Consider the following 26,685-nt stretch of genomic DNA (forward strand, 5'->3'; position numbering starts at 1 on the left):
AGAGTCAATATTTAAAAAAAAATGTTGGACTCCCACTTTGTGGCATTGAATTTTTGTTACAAAACTTTCTACATCTTCACAGTTAATTAGATTGTTTTAATTTGTAAAACGTTTCTTGTAATTCATACTTCAAGCTTTCATAAAAAAGTAGATGTTAAATGTTGTAGAAAATGTCTTCACCTCTCCTATGGCCTTAATTAGTTATCACCAAGTAGTTTTTAGTATAAAAACCTAAAACTTATTTAACTATACTGTTTTCTTTAGAAAAAATACTTATGAAATACATGAACTTTTGACTTAAAAAGAAAATTAAATATACAAAAATGTCATCTCCAACGTCTGGATCTGGCAAAAAGCGCAGAGTAGTTTCAGGATGCAACTCAAGTCCAACTATTGCTGCTATTTCATCCAATCAACAGGCTTCCGTTCTAGCTTCATCTAGACAACTTTTTGATGCATGTAGAAGTGGTGACCTTAGTAAAGTTAGTTTTTCATAAAGTATATAGCAAGTAAAACAGAAAGTTAGTTTTTTAATAAAAATGTCTTTAAAAGTAGTCAATAAATATATATAAATCTACTCAGTTACTGCTTTGTATTAAAACAAAAGTCAGTTTTATTTTTTTTTAAGAAATGCATTGACTACCCAATGGCCTTGAGTTAACATTAGTAAAAATGGATAAATTTTTAAAGTACACTCTTTTAGTTGGTACCCATAGTATTTAGTGTGTTTAATAAACTGTGGGTAGCATATTATTACATAGAAAGTAATTTATGTTGTTATTCTTATTTTATATCTTAAAGACTTTTTGAATTATAAATAGAAACATTTAAAAATATATAAATTTACAGTTACTCAAAAATGGTTACGTGACAGTTCAGATTCTGACACTTTAAATTCTTAAAAAATATTTAAAATGCCATATCTAAAAATTTGGTATACATTTGAAAAATAAAAAAAGGGGTTTTAGATATGATTAATATGATCATGATTGTAAAAAGTTAAAAAATATGTTTATTAAAAGACTGAGGGGTTAGGGGTAACAGTGAATAAAAAACAAAAGGTTACTGACCGAGGGTAAGTTAGGGGTAACAATGATAGTAAAATAAATGTAAAAACAAAAATTATAAAAAAATAAAGTGTCAGTGCAAAGTTATCTGCTTGTGCAAAAGTGTCTTCGTGCAAAAGTGTCTTTGTGCAATTTAGTCCCCTTGTGCAAAAATGTTTAACACACAGAAACATGTGTTAGTGTAATAAAGAAAGAGTACTGTTTAACTTTGTTAATATTATGTTGAAACTAAGTATATTAGCAACTCAATACATACCATAAGTTTTTAATACTAAAAATTTTGTACTCTAAAAATGTAAATAAACAAGAGCCTGTAGCTAAACTAGTGCATAGATTTGCAAGAGGTGACTGTACTTGTTTTATAAATATCTTCTAGAAAGTATGTAATATTTTGCAATGTAAAATTAAAACTTCAGTAAATAATTGAAAAGGTTGCAATCCATTTTTATATACAGGGTTGCCACTTTACCTGGAAAGCTTGAAAAGCCTGGAATTTGACATTTTAGGCAACAAAAAAACATGGAACAACCTGGAATGTTGAACAAAGTCACTGAAAAGACCTGGAATTTTAACAATTTTCATATGTTCAGTAGTAAAACTTTGGTTTGACTCAAATCGATCATATAAATAAAAAATATTTCGTCATCATCAAAATTTTTTTTAAATTAAAAAAACATTTAAAGTAGCTTTACAGTATCTTTTCAATGGTTTTACACCATTTTACACAGTTTCTTACCTTAAACTTAACTTTAAACTAAAAATAGACCCAAAAATGTGTACTTTTAAAAAATCTGGAAAAAAATTTGAAAAAGCCAGTGCAACCTTGTATAGATATTTTTAATATTTTTACTTTTTGAGATATGGTACCTTAAGCTTTTTTTTAAGTACTTGATTTTTCTGAAATTGCAAAAAAATCAAAATAACAATTGTTTATTAAAAAACAAACATTTTAATTCTTATTCTAATAGAATCAAATAGAAATAGATTCTATTTGAATAAGAATTGAAAATGTTTGTTTTTTAATAAACAAAAGATCTCTTCAAAGCCTTTGTATAAGATTGAGACTGGTTTTTTTAATGGTTCTAACCATTTTTTGTTTTTGTTTATCTAAAATTCAATCCTGTCTGATCTTTAAAATCAAAAGAGGAAGACTACCTTCATCCCATTTTAATTTAACATTTAAAAAAGACTAAGTTTTTTAATTTAAGTTTAATGGTATTGGTATTTCTTTATATTTAAGCAACAGTTTTTAATCAAGTTTTTGTATTCAGGTAAAAATGCTGGTAACAACTAGCAACGTTAACGGCAGAGACATGGAAGGCAGAAAATCAACACCGCTGCATTTTGCTGCAGGATTTGGGAGAAAAGATGTTGTGGAGCATCTGCTGCAATACGGTGCAAACGTGCATGCAAAAGATGACGGGGGACTCATACCTCTGCACAACGCTTGCTCCTTTGGTCATGCTGATGTTGTCACTGTTAGTTGTTAAAATTGAAAAACTTTTGTTTATAGGATTGTTGCCACTGTATTCTTGAAGGGCTATGAAGTTTTACAGTTTTATAATTTCTGAATCTTTAAATATTGTTTAATCTAAAAATTGTTAACAAACACTTAAATTTATATTTTTAATAGTTAAATCTAAATTATAATTTTTTTTTGATTTTTGTACAGTTACTAGCAGGGTTCCAAAAACTGCCTCTTTTATTAGATATTATCCCTTCTTAGATCTTGCTCTTACTAGTTATTGCCCCCTAATATGGCCTTTTTGTGAAACCCAGGTTTAGAATTTACATCAGGCAGGGTTCGTGCGCGTCAGGCTAAATTAGTTTTTTTGAAAAAAGATGAAAAACGTCAGGCTAAATCAGTCTTTTTATTTAAAAAATTGAGAATCTCAGTTTTTCTCAGTTCAAATGTTTGAAAATTTTTGATTAAAAAAAGTTGAGAAATCTTTTTAAGATCAAATTGAGATGTGAATTTATTTCTAAATAAAGATTCAGTTATTAAATCAAAATCAGTCAGTATTTGTAAAAAGAAACGCTTAAAACCTTTTGTTGAATCTCTAAAAAACTTTTAAGAATCTTCATTATTTTGTTTTGAGTAGATTATATATGGCATAATTATGAAAATTTATAAAAAAAATACAGTTTTTACATTAAAGTTTAGTTCAACAACTAAGCTGTTTGTTTGAATTTGTTTACATATCTATGTTTTTCAGAGCTTAGTTGGTTGAACTGTTTTAATTTCTAATTTAAAGACTGTTTACCAAATAATTTTTATATCAAAACTCTTAGCAGTTTAATCATATATTTTACTGTTTGTTTAAAGTTATTAGAGATATTCACAACACTAAAACTTAGCTTTAAGATATAAGTACTAAGTTTTGTGGGAGTACAAATTCTAGGTACAATTCATTTTCTTTACAATAACAAAACATTAAAGTTTTTTTATTTATTTAAGTATAAACTTTTTTTATTTGATACGACATCAACAATCACTATATTTATTTAGAGTTTAGGATTTATAATTATAAATCAAATTTAAGTATTAGTCAAAGTACTATAATAAACACTTTTTACTTATTTTATTACTCGTGTAAGCGTTTCATTTTAAATTTTAATAAAACATGACACTGCTTGTTGTTTTGTTATAGATTTTCTGGTTATAATGTTTTTACTTAGTGCTTAATTGAATTGAACGATTATGTTTAGTAATATATATTAAATTTTTACACTAGTAATAGATTAGATATAACACTTATTTTAAAACTTATCACTGAATTTATTATGTTAAGGGCATAGGGAGGGGGGGGTAAATCTCCTTTTTCACAATTTAGTTTTATTTTATTGAGTTGTAACTAAGCTACGACTTGCTTTTTGCTGATTTTTAAAGCATAAAATGTTTTTGAGATAAAGCTAGTTGAAGTCGGAGACTACAATAGTACTAATCAAGACCCCCCCAATACCTAAAATGACTTCTAAAGGGAATTTCCCTTACTTTGAAAAAATGTCAGGCTAAATTAATCTCAATCAGGCTAAATAAAAAAAAAATTCGCGCACAAACCCTGATCAGGACAAAATACTTAAAGCAGGATTGACAAAAAACCTAAAATCCTAGAACAAAAAGTGATTCGAAATAAATTTGTAAAAGACCTGAAATAAATAAAAAATCTAAAAGACCGGGATTATTAAAAAAATTTTCATGTAAAATAATTAAACTTAAATTAGATATAAAGAGTTTTTCATGTAAAAAAATGTAGTTTTTAGAACTTTATTCACTATATGGCATGTTTAAAATACCATTACAGTATATTTTAAACATTTTCATACTATTTGAATCATTTTAATGCTTTTAATTTAATTTTTTAACTAATATTGACAAAGACTTTTTTTTTTAAACCTGGAAGGAGTTTAGAAAACCTAAAACAATTTTCAAAAAACGTTTTGAATTCTTGTAAATAGCATGCTAAAACCAGTAAATACCAAGCAAAAATATTATAATTCTATGACTGCCGAAAATTTTTAAATTGCCTCCCCCGTACTATTTATTTGCACCTTTAGGAAACCCTGCACTGATTTGAACTATTTCTACGTTTTCTTGAATAAAAATTTGAAAAAGTGTTTTGTATTGCTAACATACCTACTTTAAATGAATAAAGGTGAATTAAGAAAATTCAAATTTTACAAAATGTTTTCAAACTTAAAATATTTACAGAAGTTACTATTAAATACTTCTATTATTACATTGCTTTGAAAATATATTGCCCGTAACAGATATTGTCGTTGAAATGTAATTTTTATAATCTTAATAATCAGTAGTGTATATTATTAAAATAAAATCGTTTTGCTGTTTTACCACTTCATATGGTCTGAATAAATTGCTCAAAAACCAATTGTGGAAAATTAATTATTTCCTAAAAAACATTTATTACTTTTTTCTTTATTTAATTGTGAGTAACCAGTAAGACTTATTTATTAATATTTACTTTATGTTTTTTTTTTAAACCAAGATTATTGGTTATTAATTATTTTCTGAAGTAAGAACTTTAGTTCAAATTTTATAAAAAATAGCAAATTCAAATAACTAAACAGATATATTTAGTTTTGAAAAATGTTTCTTTTACAATTCTATGTGTCCTTTTTTCATTATCAGTTTTGTAATAATTAAAAAAGTTAAGTATCTGTTTACTTTTTAATTTTTTTAGCTGTAGACCACAAATTAAGGAAATGCTCTATGTGGTATTTTCAAAAATTTTTGAGCACAAAAAAAAGCTTTTATTTTCTGACCAACAGCAGAAAAAAGTCAACTTTTTTACTTATACTTGAATTTAGTTATATACTCTTTTAGAATAACTTTTTTGAATTTTTATAAAGGTTCTTAAATGAAAAAGTTTAAAACTGTTACTCAAAAGTTATAAAATATAGATTTTTAGGAAAGTAGTATTTTTTTTTGCCTTTCTACTTTGTGGCATCCATGAGGAGCCTATGATACTTTCGAACTTTAATTGTTTGTATTTTAAAAGTTAAACATATGAATTATTGAAAAAGAATAAACAACTATTGACTTATTTATCAACGTAAAAAATCAACGGATTAATTAATTTTTGTGGGTATTTATTTTGTTTTGACAAGGAAATTAGTTAAATTTTGAAAGCATTGCTCAATAAACCGTTTAAATGAAAAAAGTTTTGTTATTAGCAATTAATTGGTACATAAAATCATGTAAACACCTTTCGCTATATTCTAGAAATTAAAATGTATACTGAATAAATTTTAGGTTTAACTTATAGTTATGGGAAATATGAAACTTACGCAATTTAGGTTTACTCAAATGTTTTAAAATAGCTTCGAGTCTAGCTATTCTAAAATATAACGATAGTTAAAATATTTTGAATTTAATGTGAATAGAACCTGTTTTTATAATAGTAGTAATGTTGTTATTAAGATTATTAATAGTCTAATGCTCTGAAATATAACTTAAACGAAATATTTTCAGTTGCTACTGAAAGCTGGAGCGGACGCAAACTCGCAGGACAATTGGAAATACACTCCGCTGCACGAAGCCGCAATCAAGGGAAAAGTGGACGTGTGCGTGGTTCTACTGCAGAATAAAGCCGACGTGCTAGTCAACAACTCCGACAACAAAACTCCCTTCGACGTTGCTGATAACACCGTCAAGGTTTGTGTTTAGACAATTTATCACATTAGTTGATTGCTATGTTTATCGCCTCAGCTTGTTTATCAAATAAGATGTTTTTTCTACAGTAATTCTATTTTTCTTAAACTAAAAACATGTCTGAGTTATATGCATAAACAAGTGTATTTAACATTAAACTCAACAATTGAAAACTTTTCAATTTGTTTAATGTGCTATAACATAAAACTTAACTAGTCTCAATTTAAACAAAACATCTGATAACAAAATCAACAACTTTACAATGCCACAGGCGGTGTTGTCTGGCGACTTTAAGAAGGACGAGCTGTTGGAAGCGGCCAGGACTGGAAACGAGCAAACATTGCAGCAGTACTTGACACCGCTCAACGTAAACTGCCACGCTTGCGACGGCAGGAAAAGCACACCGTTGCATCTGGCTGCTGGATACAACCGGGTTCGTGTTCAATTTAAACATGTGTGGTGTGACTTACGCAGTCATAGTGTTTTTGTGCTGCAGTTTTAAAAACACAGTTTAACAGATTATTATTCGTTTACTAAACTATAAGTATACTTTACTTTTCAATAAACTGTTAAATTTTACCGCAGACGAGGATTGTGTCGATGTTGCTGCAGCAGGGCGCCGACGTTCACGCCAAAGACAAAGGCGGTTTGGTGCCGCTTCACAATGCTTGCTCGTACGGACATTTTGAAGTGAGTTTCATAAATTTGCCATTATTTGGAAACGAATTAATATTGTAATTTTGTTGTCAGAACATTTGTTGTTTAGTATGTTATGGTTTTGGCCTTGCTTTATAATTGCTCATTTGTTTTTTTTCTTCAACTGCTAGCTTAAAATAGTTGAAAATGTTTGTTACTTTAATAAACGTTTATAAGTTTATATACTGAATATAAACAAAACAATTTTACCTTTGTAGTTGATTAATCTACACAGTTTTTCATGCACAGGTAAAGTGTTCACAATAATAAACTCATACTAATGCTGCATATAGCAGGTTGAGATGGCTAAGTTTTTCTTTAGTTTAAGCATATGCATAAAAACTGTTTTCATTTTAAATGAACCATTCACACGCCGGCCTTATAATGTGACGTAATAATAGTGCAATTACTTTCGCCGGCCTTGCTATTAGCTATAATTTGACCGTTTTGCACGGAAATGCTTTCACAGTGAGTTGCCTTAATTATCTGTTTTTGTTTATAGTTCAATGTTTTATTTTAGTTCAATACATATCTTTCACAATTTTTTTTTTTACTTTAAAAAGTAATCTTGGTTCTTATGATTTATCGTATTGTTCTTATTACAGATTATAAAAAATGTTTTTTGTTAAGTAATAAGTTAAGTTAGCAAGACGACTTTCAACTAACCTTTTTATTAGAGACTAAACGTAAATTATTTATGGTAAAACCTTTTACTTAAAATCATTAGAATAATTTATTTAGGCTGCATGAAGTAAGATTTATAGACAAATTTATAATTGAAATTGAAAAATTATTAAAATGTATAACTTTCTGTAATGTAAACTTGGTTTTCTTTATTATATTTTGTAAAGTCATTCTTTTTTAGTTTTATTATTGAATTTAATAAACTCTTTGATTATGTATTTTTATTTACTAATTTGAAAGTTGTTATTACTATAGCTGTGTGACTGTAACATAAAAATTAAAATTTTAATAAATGATAAAGTCAAAAACTATTTAACTTCAAAAGAAAATTCTATTGGTTAATGTTATTTTACATATTTTTTTTAAGAGTTTTTTGTTCACATATCTTTAAGGTAGATATATAAGTTCAAATTACAGACTGTTCGTAAATTTTTACTAAGTAAAGTCTACTCTTCATTTTATTTTTACTATATAAAAAATATCTGAAAAACTTTTATTGATAGTTTAGTTTATTTCATTTCAAACTAAAGTAAAAAGGTAAGTTAATCAAAAAAATTTTAACTGTATACATACAGTGTTGCAAAAAAACCTTGAACCCTGGAAAAACCTAGAGTTTGATAATTTAGAAAGTAAATATTTAGAACTTTTGAAATTTGAAAAAATAAAAAACTTGAAAAACCCTGAATCTTTAAGAGTTTTGACGTGTAAAGTTATAAAATTTAGATTAAATACGAAACATTTATTATGTGAAATAATAAGCACGTTTGAAGCAGCCTTGGAGTATCTTTTCAGTATTTTCACACTACCGAGCACAGTTTTTATATTTCCACAACTTCTCACAGGTAGCCGAGTTGCTGATCAAGCACGGAGGCGAGGTGAACGCGGTGGACTTGTGGCAGTTCACTCCGCTGCACGAGTCCGCTTCGAAGAACCGGGTTGAGGTTTGCTCCTTGTTGCTGTGCCACAACGCCGACCCCACCTTGGTCAACTGCCACAACAAGACTGCTTGCGATGTGGCCGCTAACAAGTTCGTTTTATTTTGTTTTTTTTGGTTTGTTTTTGTATTAGAACAACAGTGATCTTCCTCTCAAGCAACTCAAAAATGCGTACTCGACAAGGAATGTATGTTAGCTGAAAAATAGGGATTTTCCTCTCATGTACGCATTTCGAACGCACCTCAAAAATGCGTATAATGCGACCTCAATAATGCGACAATAATAAATATTAGCTGAAAGTTTTGCTCTGGAAACGCTTTTGAATAAGCAAGTAGTTTGTGATTAACTCATTTATATGTGTGCTTGTTCAATTTTTTTTATTTCTTGTTTGCGTTGTCTTCTAACAAAAAACTGCACCATTAAAGTTTGATGAACTAATGGGATAAAAATATATTATTGTTTGTTAATAAAGAATTATTGTAATATAATGAGTATAAAGGAAGTAAGAAACAATTTTAAAATTTTACTGCTAAATTTACATATAATTTAACATGGTGTTTAGTCTATAGTTCATATCAATGAGTACAATAAAGTTATATTCAAATAGAATAGCATTATAATAAATATTAAAACTGATGATCCCAATGAGGATAAAAATTCTATTGTAACAAAATTTTGCTTAATTAAAATTGTATTTTTCTCCTCGATAAAAGATGAAGTGGAAAACTCAATTTTTTTTTGTTTACTAAAAGTATACAACTATTTGAACTTAAAACAAAATTTTAAACCTTGATAAGTTGTAAAACTAGTTTAAATTTTGAGTCGGTAAAAAACTGAAAGCAAGCATTATTGTATTTTTGTACAACTACTTATATTTACTTCTCGAATTTATTAATTATTGATAAAACTTTAGTAGTTTTTATGTCAATTAGGTTTTTGAAGTGTGCTGAATTTTATGAAAAATTTTGAGGTATCAAACTTAATGTTTATTATGTTTTATTTAAAAATCCGGAAATAACTATAAGTAAAATTTTAATCATAAACTTTAAAACTTTAAATAGAATTTTTCATTACTTTAAAGCAGTTCGTTCTTATACAGGTGTCACGAAAATTAAGTATAGTTACGTTGAAAAAAAAACATATTCATATATGTGCGTTGTACTTTTTTCCGAAAATTACTGCTATTTTTACCAAACATATGTTTTGTAAATATTTAAAATTTTATTTATTGTGATAAATGCTGTCAACTAAATACTTAACTTAAATATTCTGACGCAATCAATAAAAATTTATAGAACAAACTTTTTTTTTGTTGTATACTGTTTCGATTGTTTATATTTTTAAATAAGTTCTAGTTAAAAAATATATAATAGGTAACTGTTTTAGATTGTGTACTATTAAAACTCTACTCTTAACAAACTAATCTGATGGTAGATGTATTGAAATAATAATTGAATAAAAATTAGTATTTAAAATGTTATTAATAAGAACAAAATGTTTTTGCTTCAGTACTTTCAAAGTACTATATCTCTAGTTGTAATTGTAGGTGTAAAAAAATTGATGCATTTGAGTATCTTTATAACATTTTTGAGTTCAAGGAAAGTTTCAAGTTATTTCTACAATATCTAAATATTTTTTTTCTAGCTTATATAAGTATTCCATTTGTGGTTTTAACTTACTACGGTTGCGTTGGCCCATGAAATATTTATATGTAAAATGTAATTTGTCTATATTTTGTCTTTAGATTTTGGTAATCTAAATGAAATTTTATATAGAAAATTATGTGAAGCATGTAAATATAATTTTTAAGTTTAATATAAAATAATAATAACCATATAAAATTTTAGTACAACTTTTTGATTATACTGGCAAAGAAGTTTTTTTTTCATTTTTTTTTCCTTATTCCTTAAAAACACGAACTAAGTAGTTCGATGATTCAAAACTGAATGTGTAGCTGATTTTATTTAATTTTATTTGAAACTTTTGTTGTTGTTACGCTGAAAGTTTCAGCGAAGGAATTTTCACGTCACACGTAATGTGTACGAGTTTCTTATAAATGTTTACATTGCAAATACCAAGAATGTTTAGAACGAACGTAAACTACTTGTCTGTGTGAAGTTCAAATACAAGCATACATAAACTACCTATAGGATACATAAATTTTGGGAGTCATGTGTTAATATTTTGGTCAGAACAAGGTAAATAATAAAATTAATAAAACGCAGACAAAGTTTCTACACTTTTACACTACAATTTTTATACTTAAATATAATGTAATAACCTTTTTTATTTATTTTAGTAGTGTGGAAAAAAAATTTATATGGCACATAAAAAAAAAATTCACTCTAGAAATATTATTCTATTTGAAATTAAATTTAGTGCTATAAAGTTATTTATTAAATTTAGTTTTTTTTTATGAAATATTTTAAGCATAGGTTTCAATTGTTTAAATGAATAATATCGTACAGGGTTGCCAAAACACCTGGAGTCCTGAAAAAAAAAACAGAATAAGAATAAAAAGAGTTATGTATGATTAAAGAAAATTCTTAATAAAACACATTTAAAATAGCTTTACAGGATATTTTCAATGTTTTTATAATATTGAGTTTTTTACCTTAATTTAAATTTACACTAAAATTGGACCAAAAAACTTGGAGGAAATTTATAAATTCTTGATTAAATTTACAAAAAACCTTTGGCAACCCAGTATCGAAATAAATCATATGTTTTTTAAAGTATGTTTTAGGTATATTACATATATTTAGTTTCAGGCCATTAGGGGTTGAATATTTTTTTAAAGTAGTCTTATAATTTACATAAAAGTTCAAAGTGAAGATTTGAGATATAAGTGTTCTAATTTGAACGTTTTAACCTCAAAAGTTAATTTTAGTTATAAAACAGTAAAAAACGACTGATATCTTAGTTTTTATATGTAATTTAGTTCAATAGGTTCTTTAGGTTTAATGACTTCAATTGGTTATTTATAAGAGGCGCAAATTAAAGAGTCGATAGTAGACTACTTAAATAACATTTTTCTTCATTTAGTTTTTAAGTTATTGTTTTCAAACTTTCTTAGACTATTTTTTTTATAAATTTTGTACAACTTGTAGAGAACAAATAATTGATCTTTTTTTTGGTAGTATAACTTTTAGGTCTTTTTTAAAATTTCATTTTCTACAAGTTGTTCGTACTATTTAATAAACCATTTCTTGCCAATCTCTTGCCACCGAAACCGGTCGCGAATAAAATATACAATTTGCATAAATCTATTTAAATAAGCTCTTTACATCCCAGTAAATTGAGCATTCTTTTTTAGTTAAGGCTGATATAAGTATGTTAAATAACTATATAAACCATTTCTCTAAATCTTGAACTAAGTTCAAAAATGAAGTTACTGGTAGATTTTAAGAAAATCGGCCATAAATTTTAATGATTCTATACAGTTGTATCCAAAATATTTTACATAGCCAGTTATATCTCCGAAGTTAATTGTTTTTTTTTTATTTTATAAAAAGTATCTTGTATTATATACGGTAAGTTAAAAAAAAAAACTATTGTTGATGTTTGTAAAAAAAATGTTGGACCCCTATGGACTTAATGAATGGTCTTTTTAAGTACTTCAGATTCTTGCACTCACAATAATTTTGCCATTTTATAATACATTATATATATATATATATTTTTAACTTTTGTTAAAAAAGTAAGAGAAGCGTGTAAGTACAACTACTAAAATGAAACACTTTTATTCTTTTATTTCCAACAATTTTTTTTCCTAAAAATTATACAAATTTAATTACAAAGACTTCAAGTATATTTTATTTGATACATTTATAAATAAAGTTTTAAAATCTTTAATTTATTTTAAATCCCCTATAACTTTAAGTACTAATTTTTACTTAAAGTTTAAACATCAATGGAGGCTAAAGTAAAGACAAAAAATTATATGTTGAAATAAGACAAGTAGTTCTAAGAGTAACAGTGCAGTAAACTTGCTTATGATTTCAATGTTGTTAAAAGCTTAATACACTTGAGTAAATTTCACTTATTTTAAAGCACTTGATAAAATCTTATTTTGCAAATTCTCAAACTTCCACTGTTGCAGGCAGCTGGCCGACAAAATAGTGTACGAGTTCAAAGGCAACACGCTGTTGGAAGCCGTCAAGCAGGCGGACGTGGGAAAATGCAAGAAGCTGCTGCAATCGAATGCAGAGTCGTTTGCAGACTTGATCAGCTTCGTGCACCCGTTCACCAACGACTGCTTGCTTCATTTCGCCGCGTCTTCTCCGTTTCCCAAGCGAAAACAGGTCTGTTGAAACTTGTTAATAATTGAAGCTTTAAGTGTAATTTAGCATGTATAGAGTTGATGATCCAGCTACACCTTTTTATATTTGATGTACACCTTTAAGAAATATAAAATTAACTTTTTTCGTTATTATTTAATCTTTTAAACACAAGAGCTTCTTTTAGTGTCTATTGATTAGCATTAATCTTATTGAATTTTATGCTTAATCCAATTTAATCTTATTGATTTTTATGCTTTAAAAAAAACTCTAAAATTAAAAAATAAAAAGACCAATAAGTTGTCTCGTTTACAATCCAATATTTTTTTTTATAAACTTTAAGCCTACTTTGCGCAGATGACGGAATTCTTGTTGCGCAAGGACTCCTCCAACCTCAACTGGAAGAACAAGGACTTGCTGACGCCGTTGCACGCGGCGGTGGACAAGAACCACATCGACGTGGTGGAGTTGCTGCTGAAGTTCGGGGCGAACGTAAACTCCATCGATTGCGTCGGGCAGACCACGCTGCACAGATGCGCGCAAAACAACAACCCGCAGGTTCGTGTGACTCGTTGCAGTGCGCTTTTGCGTTGCTCATGTGAAAAGTCTTGTTTCGAGTCGGTTGAAAGCGAAGCTGTGCTTGTTTTTTTTTTGTTGGATTTAGTTAGAGAGTTTTTGTTTGTTTCAGACTTTTATAGTTTGTTTTAAAGTTTTACAAAAAAAAACTTTAAGTTGTTTTTAACAGTTGATGGATTAATATGTTTTTTTTTTTAAAATTTTAATATTAACAGGAAAGTACTAATGTAGATTTTTCCATATATATGGGCCTAAATAAAAATTATAATGTTTTTTACTTTGTGGTAAACAAATATTTATTCAAAGTTTGCTTGTTTATTTTGAATCAATTTTTTTCATGTCATCTTACACTGACTTTTTTATTTTTGCCTTTACTTAGAAAGCAAATTATTATTATTTTCTATTACATACTACTTTATTCATTAGTACTTGATGCATATTATTAAAATATTGTTTTAGGTTTTAGTTTTAATTTGAGTTTTTATTGTTTACACTTAATGATATATAACTTACTACAGTGATAAAAAATGAAAGGGGAGTTATTTTTTAAGCTTATCAATATTTTTTCAAATACTTCTTTATGAAGCATAAGTTATCTGCATTTACAAGATAATAAGGATAATTGCTGTCAGTAAAACTCAATCCAAAACTTAAAATTAGTTATTAAAGTTATTAAATAATTTATTAATAAGATAAATAATAAAGATTTTTTTTTTAAATTTAGAATAGGAACCTTATTTGCAGCTGAGATATAAAACAAAATTACAGTAAATCTGAAATGTTACCACTAGAACTTTAAATACTTACTTAATCTTACTAACTCCATTCATTAGATTTTTCTAATATTCCCACGCTTATCAATTATCATCCTTATATTTTTTAATTTACTTTGGCACGATCATAGTTTTAGTATCAAAAGAAATATTTTATTTAAACGAGACTACCAATTTATATAAGATTTAAAAAATTTATTTTAATGATTTTTTATACAGATTTGTCAATTACTACTGCGTCACGGAGCAGATCCCAACATTTCTTCGCTTCACGGTTACACTCCTCTCCAAATGGGTTCCGAGAGCATCCAGCAAATTATTCATGTTAGCTAAATTTAAATAAAACATTAATTTCTGTTATCTATAACTAACACCAATTTGTTTGTTCAAACAACTTTAAAAATCAAATACCTTTTGTTTACAAGTAATTGCTTTCAGGACTACATTGCAAGTCAACTCAATGCTTCTTGCAGCAAGCCAATCGCCGCTCAGCAATCTAATCACGTGGGCAAGCACACCAACTCTGAAGCTGATGAACAGGTAACATCTGATGTAAAAAAAAAACATATACTGACTAAATAAAACATTAAAATTTTGAAGTCGCAGTTTAAAACCATGTTAGTTTTTATTTCTAATAATGACTTTACTTCGTCAATAATATTTTAGGTAATCAAATTAACTACCAAAGAGTTATTCCGTATTCATTATCCACAGTGCTTTGTAAAACTTTTGTAAAGTAAGTTAATTTTTTCTTTTCAATTCTTATAAAATGTTTTGCCAATACAGCTTCTGGAGGCTTCGAAGAGCGGCGATTTGGAGCTGGTGAAGCGATTCATGACGTCATCGAACGTCAACTGCCGTGACGTCACCGGTCGATTGTCCACCCCTCTTCACTTCGCCAGCGGGTACAACAGGGTGGCGGTGGTGGAGCTTCTGCTGCAGCAGGGCGCCGACGTTCACGCCAAAGACAAAGGCGGTTTGGTGCCGCTTCACAACGCTTGCTCGTATGGACATTTTGAAGTTAGTTGAAGCTCATATAAAAATATATAAGAATGAAAGTTGAGAGGTTTTAGTTAAAAGTTTACCTCGCAATGAGGCTTAAGTTTTTGACTAAAATAATTGCTTTAGTCGAGTTAAATCATTTTGATGAGATGAGACTTTCTAGTGACCTGCAAAAGTATAAGCAGTTTTTTATAAACATGAAAGCCTCTCATACATTGTGCAGACCTAAGTGAATGACTTCAATGGAGCTCTATCGTCAAGAAACCTAACCACATATTTGTATGAGCTGGCTTCAAGTTGTACTATTCTGTACTTTTAACTTTAGAGCAGGGTTTCTCAAAGTGGGCCAAGTAGACCCCTTGAGGGCTATGACAGATACTCAGGGGCCCATGAACAGTAAAGGAATCTAAGGGGGGCCATGAGGTCATAATTTAAAACTTATACTAGATATTCTGGAGTTGCAGATGAAGAGCTAAAAAAGCTCTTAGGTGTTTTTAATGGTTGATTTTTGAGTAATCTTGTTGAGTAATCTTGGGAGCCATAGCTTTTTTATTTTCTCTAAACAGCTTGAAAATATTCACCATTTATAAAAAAGTTTGGGAAACCATGTTTTAGAGGTTACAATAACAGTTCTCGATTTAATAATAAGGAGAATAACTACTTTACTGTCAACACAATGAATCACTCGTTTGAAACAATTCAAACGATATCCTCAGTTGAATAATAAAATCCTTTCAAATAGAATCAGATAGTTCGACAGAAAAGGTCCTTTTTGTAAATAAAACCCAAACAAAAAACAAATTTTGTCTTTACACAAACTTTTGCAGCTTTTGTATTATTTATCACCGTCATTCCCCCGCAGGTGGCGGAGTTGCTGGTTCGGCAGGGGGCGGCGGTGAACGTGACCGACCTGTGGAAGTTCACCCCGCTGCACGAAGCGGCCGCCAAGGGAAAGTACGAAATTTGCAAGCTGCTGCTGAAGCACGGCGCCGACCCGAGCAAGAAGAACAGGGACGGCAACACGGCGCTGGACCTCGTCAAGGACGGCGACACCGACATACAGGTTCGTTGTTGGTAGCTTCTGAAAGTGTTGGATATAAAGACACAAGGATTAAATATTAAAACAATTTTGTAAGTTGTTAACACTTTTTCAAAAATTTAAGCATGAACAAAAATATTTATACCTTCTTGTTGACGAACAGTAAATATAAGTATGTTTTTATACAATGTTTTTTGAAATTAATATACACTCGACTAGTAAATGACGTTTATGATATTTTACTCCGGATTTATACTAATTAGTAGGTAGGTCAATAGTTTTATGTAACCATTAAACCATTATGTAACCAATAAAGTTTAACATGTTTGTTGTTTTTAATTTTTTTAGCATTTCTATCAAAAACAAATGGAAGTATTATTCTTCTTAATATATTTTTGAGTTCATTAGATCACGTATAACTTTCTTCATAGAGTTATATAATTCCTTTGAAAAGAGGAAAAACTCCAAGTTTTAATTAAGCTCGTGAACTTGTTCTTTGTAAAATACGCAAAAAAGACTAGTTTTAATTTTTGAAAACCATGCAGGATTTGTTGCGAGGAGATTCAGCATTGTTGGATGCAGCAAAGAAGGGATGCCTCGCCAGGGTGCAGAAATTGTGCACGAGCGACAACATAAACTGCACCGACCAACAAGGAAGAAATTCAACTCCTTTACACCTTGCTGCCGGCTACAACAATTATGAGGTGTTTTTATCAATGTTTTTAAATTGTCTGTTGTAAAACTTTATAAATTGGAGCTTTGATTATATTCTAAATTGGAAAAGTTTAGTTTAAGCGGTGTTAGATTTTTGTACGCACGTCAAAATTTTTAAATGTTTTCATAGTTAGCAGAGTCAACTCACCTAAAACATATTTCTTATCGCTAGTTTCTTGTCACTCTTGTTTGTTAAAATAACTGCTGATCCAAGTGTTTTTATGGCAAACAACTGTTATATTCAGGTGGCAGAGTACTTGATCGAGCAGGGTGCCGACGTGAACGCTCAGGACAAGGGAGGGCTGATACCGCTGCACAACGCTTCCTCGTACGGGCACGTGGACATCGCCTCCTTGCTCATCAACAACAACTCGCTCGTCAACGCTACCGACCGGTTGGTATTTATACAAAGTAATCTTGACTGCTCACTTTTCAGGTACTCCTGTTGAGTACTTTTGTGCTGGAAGGCTGGTGTTAGAAACTCAGTTTTCCATCCAGAGTGGTGTTTCTTAGGCAGGCACTTTTGGACTGTGTTGAAAATGTACACTCAAGAATTAAGTTACTGTAATAAGCTTTAATCTTTAATGCGACTTGTTTGTCAGGGTTTTGAGAACATACACTTGTGACAGCATATTGAAACTAGTATTTTTTGCGTAAAGTTTACAGCTTTTGTTTTAAAAAATACTAGATTACAAGATAAATAATATGACATTATTTCAGCTCTCAAGTTTCAAGTTACGAGTTGTACAGACTATGCTTATATCTGATCAGAATTAATCTAAAAGTTGGAAGTATATAAATGATGTTTCCATTAAAATATATTTTTTAACTATTGAAGTTACTTACAAATTATACTCATAAAGTTGTTACCATGATTATATTTATAACCATAATGTTTACAGACTGTGCATAATAACACGTAAAATTGTATTTACAGGAAACTAAAAAATTGTATCCATTTTTTTTTTTTTGATATAGTTGTAATGTCGTTAGTAAACTGTGAACGATAAACACGCAAATCTTAAACAACAAACCTTTAGAAACTTATGTTCGGTTGAAACATATTTACCAGTTGTAACATATTGAACTGACAGATGGGCTTTCACCCCCCTGCACGAAGCATGCCAGAAGGGAAGAACTCAGCTGTGCACGCTGCTGCTGTCATATGGCGCCGACCCGCTCATGAAAAATCAGGTTTGGTGTTTTGAGAAGGGTTTTGCTTCAATTTTTTATAAAAAATTTAAAGAAAATTCGTTTAATATAGTAAGCTACGCGTTAATGTTTGTTTAGTTTTGATTAAGACAAATTGTTAATGTTTTTGCAAACTTCTTGTATATATAATACTAGTCATTTATTTGTAGCGTTGTTAGAAAGTATTAAATTTAAAGTTTAAAAAAAATTTTGACGTGTCATATGATACTTACTTTTTTTATAATTTTAAAATAAACCATTTGTTCAAAAACAATAGTTCAAAAAGATTAAGCTTTGAAAAGTTCCGTTCGTAAACAGTGTGGTTAGGTGAGCATTATTATAAAAGTTATATATTAAATTCGATGGCTTATTAAGATTGAATGTGAGGAATTTGCAGCGTGCATTTTACTGCCATAATTCTTAAAATATGTGAAAAAAGCTTGAATTTAAAGGATGGTTTTTTGTTCAGATTGAATTTTGCGCTAGTTTTTTGGTCACATGTTGAAGTAATTGCTCGTCGAAGTTTTCGAAGTCAGCCGCAGGGTTTCGCGTTATGCATTATTTAAATTAGCAAGTTGCACTCACGTAAATTTCTGCATTTGAAAATAAAATGTGATGGCTTCAGCTTTCAAGTTTTAAACAAGTACTTTAGTTATAGTGTCTTCTTTTTTTGATAAGATGTAATAATTATGAACATAGGATTTTTTATTCTTTTGTTTTTAGTAGAATATAATTAGGCTAAGACAGAGCTAGCAGACTAATCAGTATAGTTACAAAGATGTTATTGCTTTTTTATAAGCTTCTTTGGTTTACCGGTTTTACCGCAAAGCAAGTTTTCAAAAGTTATGAAATTAAAAAATAAAACAATGATAAAGGACAAATACACATAAATATAATTGCATAATTAATCACAATATAATGGTAAATTTTAAGGTGAAGTCCTTTAAAAATTTGTTGATAATTTTATTTCTTTAGAAAATATAAAACATTACTATTGCTACTTATGTTTTTTTATTGAAAACATCTGATATTTTATCAAGTTAAATAATAAAAACTACAAAATAATTTAATTATTGTATTTTATTTTTTAACAATAATAAAGTTATTAATAGTATTTGTATGGTTGTTTATACTTATATTGTGATTGGTTTTTGTATATTTGTCACTTTGTTGTTTTATTTTTACAGCTTTTAATATTTTGAAAGGTTACAATAAAACTATCGTGTACTTTTTAAAATATCATTTAGTCAGGCGGGATCTGGATTTCAACGGTTAGAGTATTTTTGTTAAGTTAACAAACAAGTTTTAAAGCATTACAAATTGGTTTTGCAGCTTTTAACTGTTTTCATACTAATTATATTAACAACATAAGAAGCACTGCAAATGGAAACAATTCAAATTTACAAAATGCAAGGACTTGTAAAAAACTACTATGTTAACTTAACTTATTGGTTACCAGCTTCTAACTGCTTTTATGTTAATTGTGTAAATAGTATAACTAATACTGTAAACAGTTATTAACTATTCAAAATATTTTAAACTTACAAGCTATGAGGATTTGCAAAAAAGCTGTTATTGTAACTTAATGTTGAGCTTAATAATGTTTTTAACCTAATTTTAAGCAGTTTGTTCAAGTGTTGTGTTTAAAACGCTTTTAGATTTTTTTTTCACAAAAACTTATAGCATTCACTTCCATATTATAGTTTAAAATTTTAGTAAATCAACTTATTATTTCAGGAGGGTCAGACGGCTTTGGACCTGACGACTCAGGACGACATCAGGTGCCTGCTCATCGACGCTTCGCCCCATCTCCAGCAGACCGTGACGTCGTCACCCGGTAACCAGGGCAACCACGACTCGCATGGCAACGCGAGCGGGGAGGCCGTGGCAACCAAGTCGACCTTCCCCCCACTGAAAACCCCTTCGCTGGTTTCGTCTGAAGAAAACGGTTTGTCATCTAAATCAACTTTTTCACATTTAACTTTGAGTATGTTTTTTTTTCAAGTCATTTTAAGAATATTGATGTAGTATATTTATTTTATAATAAAGTTCATGATTAACATCAGTAAAATTTTTTTTTTATAATTTGAGTTGGCGGTTCTATTTCCGTTTTTATTTAAAAGAGAATGATTTTGCAAATTTTTCATAAAAAAAGTTTTAACTTTGTGCAGTACTGAAATATCATTGTAAAATAACCTTATTAATTAAACAAGTATGCATAAATGCGTTTATTGTATGTTTTAAATATTTTTATTACTAATAATAATTTAAAAGTATTCTATAGAGAATTTTCTATACTTTTAAACATTTCTCAAATCTGAGAAGCTAACATATTTTTTATAACGTTACAAGTATTTTTACATGTAGAAATACATGACTTTAAGTTTTTCTTAAGACTAGTGTTGTAAAACAAGCTTTATGTGTTTTAAATACAGTTTTTTTCAAAGATATATACATTTCTAGTTATAGTAATGAGGAAGTAATTTCTTAAACGGTTTTTCTTTTTTTTGTGTCTAAACAACATAAATATGGTTTAGTTTTATTTTCTGAAATTGTTTAGAAACCATTAATGATAGTTACATAGAAATTACAATGTATTTTATTAATTATTTTCGACTGTCATGTATTTTTGTATAAAATTTTTGTTTATATTGTTAAGCGTCGAACTTATTTATACTAATAACTTATTGATTCTATGTTTTAAATTCGTACAACAAATAAATGATATAAAAATTAATTTGTTAGTTTTTGTTTAAAAGTTGGTTAAAAATAAAACAGATGATTTGAACAAGAGTTTGCGAACTTCTTGTGCGGGAAGTGCCAGCAGGTCACGTGACGATCTGAACCAATCAAAATCCACTGTTCAGGACATCAACGAAGTTCTGAGCAAGCTGGACTTCACCGAACAGTACGGAGAAATATTCACAAAAGAAAAAATCACCTGGGAGGTTTTTTAGTGTTTAAATTTTCAAAAGTTAAAAAAAAAAAGACTAAATTTTTTTCTATCAACTGTACTTTTAGTCCAGTGTTGCTTTTTTCGTTAATAAATAAGCTTGAGCTAAACAAATTATTTAAGGTAGAGTAGATACTTCATATACCGTACATTTTGTTGATAATTGAAATAGCCTAGGCGAAAAGTTGCTTTAAAAGAATTCAAGTACAAAATACAGCACTTACAACTTTAGTTTCTATTTTGGAAATATAAAGATTTAGTAAAATTTTTGTTTGTTTAGTTTTATTTAACTAATTTCTTTTTTTTTTCACCCATTGATAATGAATAGTTTAAAGAAGTTTTAAAATCATACTTGAGGTATAAAAAAAGATCTAGCTAATTTGTAGTAGTTAACTCTATAAAGCAAACGAACAATTTAAAGAATTTAAATTCAAAGGTGTTGTGCGAAATGGGCCACACTGAACTAAAAGAAGTAGGAGTAACAGCATTTGGTGACCGACACAGATTCATGAAATATGTTGAAAAAATTAACAACCAAAGCTCTGGTGACGATGCTTCTACCCCCATGCTTACTAAGTTTGTGTAAATTCTTGTAGTTTATACAATATAGAAATGTATAAAGCTTTGATAAGCTGTACAATACGCTAAATGTTTCAATACTATTTAAATAACAGTTTAACATATTTTGTATTAAGTTATAAATTTTCAAAACTTTTTGATAAAACTTTTATAGTATACAATTTATCAATAAAAGTTGTTTGTCTTGTATATTTTAGGAATAAATTAAATATGTATATAATTTGTATTGTACAAAAAGTACTTGATTATGTAGTTGATTTTGCAGAACTCAAAAATATACATATTTTTGAAATTTATGATGTTAATAAACTAATTGGTTTTATAGACGTTTGAAAAAAAATCTTTCAAGAAATTTTTTTTACGAATAAAAATTAAATTAAAAAACTAAACTTGAACTGAAAAGACAATTGCCGTAAAAAGTTATTTATTTTATTGAAACACTTAAAAGTCTAAATAACAACACAAAAAAGATATACAACGTTCTTGTAATAACTTTCAACTATCTACTAAATCCTCTTTGTGATAAAAAAAAATCAAACCCGGTGCTTTCCCAACACAGAAACTCGGCGCAGGGGTCAACACTGGTTGAGATGAGCAGCGACGACAAGGAGTACCAGTCGATCGTGGAGGAGATGCAGTCGACCATCAGGGAACACAGGGACGGTGGCAACGCCGGTGGGGTGTTCAACTCGTACAAAATTATCAAGGTTGCATTTGGTTGCCATAAAAACATAAGTTTTTCAACTTTTTTCAGTTTGTTTTTTATTTTGTTGTTACTAATTATTTTTATGGTTTTTTAATAATTTACTTTAATATATTACTAAAACAATAAGATTATCTATATGAAATTTTAAATTTTTATTGTATTAAGATACAACCTTACATGTTTTTAAAAATTATTACTTCTTTTTTCCTTGTTTAATGAAAATTTCTAACAGTTTTATGTTTCTTCAACACAGGTAGAGAAAGTGGTGAACAAAAAGTTGAGGGACCGATGGAACCATCGCAGATCGGAGATAAAAGACGAGAATCACGGCCATTCCAACGACAGAATGCTCTTTCACGGCTCGCCCTTCATAAGCGCCATCGTTCAAAAAGGTTTCGATTGTTTTTAGTCTGTGTAATTTGAAACATGGGACGCTTTGTTTTTTATTCCGTTTTAGAGATTAGTTAAATTTACAGTCACATAATTGTACTAGTATTTTAAATACTCGGTCACGTGTTAAAGTTTGTCCAAATAAGAATATTTTGTATAATAGATATGAGTTAACTTTAATAAATTGAACAACAAAAGTCAACAAGAAACTTGCTAATATATTATTTTACTGCATTTTTTAACTTTGTGTACTCTTTTCTATAAAAATCAAAACTAATGACAACTGAAAGAAAGTTAACCTTAAGTTCAAACAGCAGTATATATGTTTACTACTATTGTATAACTGATGATTGTAGCAATGAGCATAATTGTTTTTTTAATTTTTCATTTTGGGTAGCCACACAACCCGGAATATCGGAAAAACCTGGATGTTGACAATTTTTGAAAAAAATGTCGAGTTTTGAACAAAAATAACTAAAAATCCTGGAAATTTAAACTATTTTTACATTTTAAATAGTAAAACTTTGATTTGACACAAAAGCTTTATCATATTTATAAAAAAAAATTGTCATCGTTAAGATATATTTTTTTAACCAAAATTTAATTTAAAGTAGCATTACAGTATATTTTCAATGTTGTTATACTATTTAACACAGTATTTTACTTTAAACTTAATTTTAAACTGAAAATATACCTTAAAACGTGTAATTTTAAAAATCTGGAAGAAATTTTGAAAACCTGGATAAAATTTTCCAAAAACCAGTGGCAACCCTGTTCATTTTATGTAATATATATATATATATAAATTGCTGTTTAGAAATTTTCCACATAAAACCACGCAGGATTCGACGAGAGGCACGCGTGCATCGGCGGCATGTTCGGAGCCGGCATATACTTTGCCGAGAACAGCAGCAAGTCCAATCAGTACGTGTACGGAATCAACGGTGGCGCCGGTTGCCCCCTCCACAAGGACCGAAGCTGCTACGTGTGCCCGAGACAAATCATATTCTGCAGGGTCACGCTCGGTATGAATGTTTACAGTTTTAAGTGTAAAACTTCAGTTTGTTTGTTTTTATAAGACGCAGTTGCAGCTTGTTTTAACTACCAAGTAGATACGACAGTTTTGAAGAGCGATCCTTTTTTACCGATTGTTGTGTTTAAATAGTGAATTTTAAGTTAATAAATGTATGCTTTAAAACAAGTAAAAGTATATGTTCATATCTAACTGAAATTCATTATTTTAACGCATGCACCTAAATCAAAAGCTAAGTTAGGCTGTTTGAAAACTTACGAGTGCCGCGCGAATATGGTACTTACTGAAAAAGTGCTTGTTGTTCACACTACACACGTTCAACAGGCAAGTCGTTCATGCAGTTTTCAGCGATGAAGATGGCTCACGCTCCCCCGGGCCACCACTCGGTCATCGGGAGGCCTTCGTCGGGAGGGCTCTGCCACGCCGAGTACGTCATATACCGCGGTGAACAGGTTTGAATTTTTTTTTTACCAAATATTTATATCGTTGACATTCAGGAGGTAAATTACGATTAAAATAGTAAATTCAGTTGCTGGTTTTGATATAATATTTTACTTTTACTGTCCACATTAAGTACCGTGTCTTAACTTACATATGACTAATTTTAATTTCTAAAAATCATGATTTTATTGAAGCCAATAGTTAAGTATTCTGTATAAACTGTTTTTGTAAAAATCACTTTGTTTGTAAAACTAACAGATTTAAAGTATTTTTGGAAGAATAAGTTTAAATAACTGTTTATTTTTCAGGCCTACCCGGAATACCTCGTTACCTACCAAATAGTAAAACCGTCATCTCCCCCTAACGAATGAAAGTGATAGAAAAGTATTAATTTCATTGAATCTGTTTGAACTTTTCTGCTGGGAACGACGCAGCGATTGTTTGGTGAAAATCCAATAAAGTGATGTTTCCATTTTTTTAGAAGCTACTTGACGTTTTTTTTCCTGAAATAACTGCTTTTCAAAGGCTTAAATACATCTTTTCAAAGGCTGCAGCCATGTTGATGCAACTTTATGTTACTACAAATATAGCTAAGGTAGTTGAAAACAACTATCACATATTATTTCTAATTCATTAAAATGTTTGAGGTTTTAAGTATATAAGTTTTTAATTCTAAGCACAGTAGCATTTGTACTATGAAATCTTTCTTAATAAAAAAACAACATTTTAGAGATTTTCTTAAATACTCGGTTCAAATTATAAATTTAAAAGATTATTTAAGCTGATAGTTTCTTAACTTACCTCCAAAAGAACTTAACCTAAATACAAAAATAAGTTGTATAGCCACTAGAATACACTAGTACTTTTTCTAATAACTAAGTTTTACAACATGACTCGGTTAATGCTTTAACAACAACAACATCATGCATTTTAAAAAGAAAAGTTTAACTGCATTTAATTTTGTAAATGTTTGTTTACGATAAACCTTATTTTATCTTATTAGTTTTAACACTTTCGATTAAGCGTTAGGTGCTCAATATAAAATTTTGAAAGTTTCGTTTGTAGTTTGTGATTGTTCGTTATTTTTAGATGTTCGAATTCGTTTAATTTGTTTTTGTCCACGGACCAATAACAGACTTGCATTTAAAAGTATTTTGTTTGAATGTTTTAATCATTTTCGTGAATAAATTTTGTTTAATTTTATTTTGCGTAGCATCACAATTATAATCAAACTAATTTTTATGTTTCAGTAAGGATTCTTCAGAAGTTGTCTACCTACATAATAAGTTTTTATTTTCATTATTAGTGTCATTGGCAAAGTAAATATTTTGCACGAATGAATGCAGGGTTGCCACTTTACCTGGAATAGTCTGGAATTTGACAATTTAGGAAAAAAAAACCTGGACAAACCCGGAATTTGGGAAATTTTGAAAAAACCTTGAAAAACCTGGAATTTTAAACAAAAATCACTAAAAAAACCTAGACTTTTAACAATATTCACATTCAGTAGTAAAATTTCAAATTGACGTTAAAAATATATCATATAAGTAAAAAATATTTGTCATCATCAAAAAATTTTTTGTTAAAAATCATATTTAAAGTAGCTTAAAAGTATCTTTTTAATGTTTTTATACTATTTAACACAATTTCTTACCTTAAACTTAACTTTAAACTAAAAATAGACCAAAAAATGTGTACTTTAAAAAACCTGGAAGAAATTTGGAAAAACTGGAAAAAAAAAACAAGTGGCAACCTTATGAATGTACTAAAAATTACATGTTTAATAATTACTCGGTAATCATATTTAAGTATCAAAAAAAATAGAAAAAAAGTTTTGGTTTAAATTAGGTTTCGATTTAAAATAATGAAGGTGTTTTCACTTTCAAAAAGACTTAATTTAATAAACGTTATGGTAGGTTAATCTATATTTTATCACCTTGATAGACAACTAATTATGACGACTTTGCTGTTAAATTTAGTGAAAAAATTGTTTTCGAAGACTTTGTATGATACTTACGGATATTTTTTATACTTATAAATCAATTACAATAACCTCTCGCGAATATACGCATACAGTGTTCACAGAACGTGGTAAACGAGAGGTAGCAAGTATACTTACCATATTGGCTGTTTTCTGATAATGCATTTGATTAAATATAGTTTGGGAACTTTCTCAGTTTTTTAATATTTAAATTGTAAGTACATATACGTGAACAATTTTTCAATAAATATTGTTTGTATGTATACAAAGTATTTTTTCTATTTTGTTCCTTGCCCACTTAAGATAGAATAACCTTTCTCTAATGCAATATAAGTTTATTCTTAGGATGGCAAGGAACAAATTAACTAAAAATGAGAAAATTATTTAGTTAAAATGAAACTTTATGCCATAACTACCTTGAGGAAATAAGCTTTGTACCTTGTTTGACTTAAAGGTTTAAAGGGTGGCTAAG

The 26,685-nt window shown here is 28.9% G+C and overlaps 1 protein-coding gene across 1 annotated transcript; it reads left to right on the forward strand.

Annotated features, from left to right (window-relative positions):
• Positions 1-270: 270 nt before the first annotated feature.
• Positions 271-25,409, forward strand: LOC145833502 (poly [ADP-ribose] polymerase tankyrase-2-like). The gene is made up of 23 exons (XM_082940673.1): positions 271-482; positions 2,339-2,545; positions 6,061-6,243; positions 6,512-6,673; positions 6,826-6,934; positions 8,467-8,647; positions 12,658-12,859; positions 13,193-13,393; positions 14,404-14,508; positions 14,677-14,724; positions 14,971-15,204; positions 16,049-16,249; positions 16,771-16,929; positions 17,185-17,333; positions 18,034-18,133; positions 19,868-20,078; positions 20,909-21,078; positions 21,520-21,659; positions 22,222-22,369; positions 22,622-22,760; positions 23,601-23,783; positions 24,116-24,243; positions 24,541-25,409. The coding sequence occupies exons 1-23, from the start codon at positions 324-326 to the stop codon at positions 24,601-24,603; spliced, it is 3,582 nt and encodes a 1,193-aa protein (XP_082796799.1). The 5' UTR covers positions 271-323; the 3' UTR covers positions 24,604-25,409.
• The last annotated feature ends 1,276 nt before the right edge of the window (positions 25,410-26,685 follow it).

This window comes from Thalia democratica, chromosome 4 (assembly GCF_965202585.1).
Source record: "Thalia democratica chromosome 4, ktThaDemo2.hap1.1, whole genome shotgun sequence".
In the NCBI taxonomy this organism is placed as follows: Eukaryota; Metazoa; Chordata; class Thaliacea; order Salpida; family Salpidae; genus Thalia; species Thalia democratica.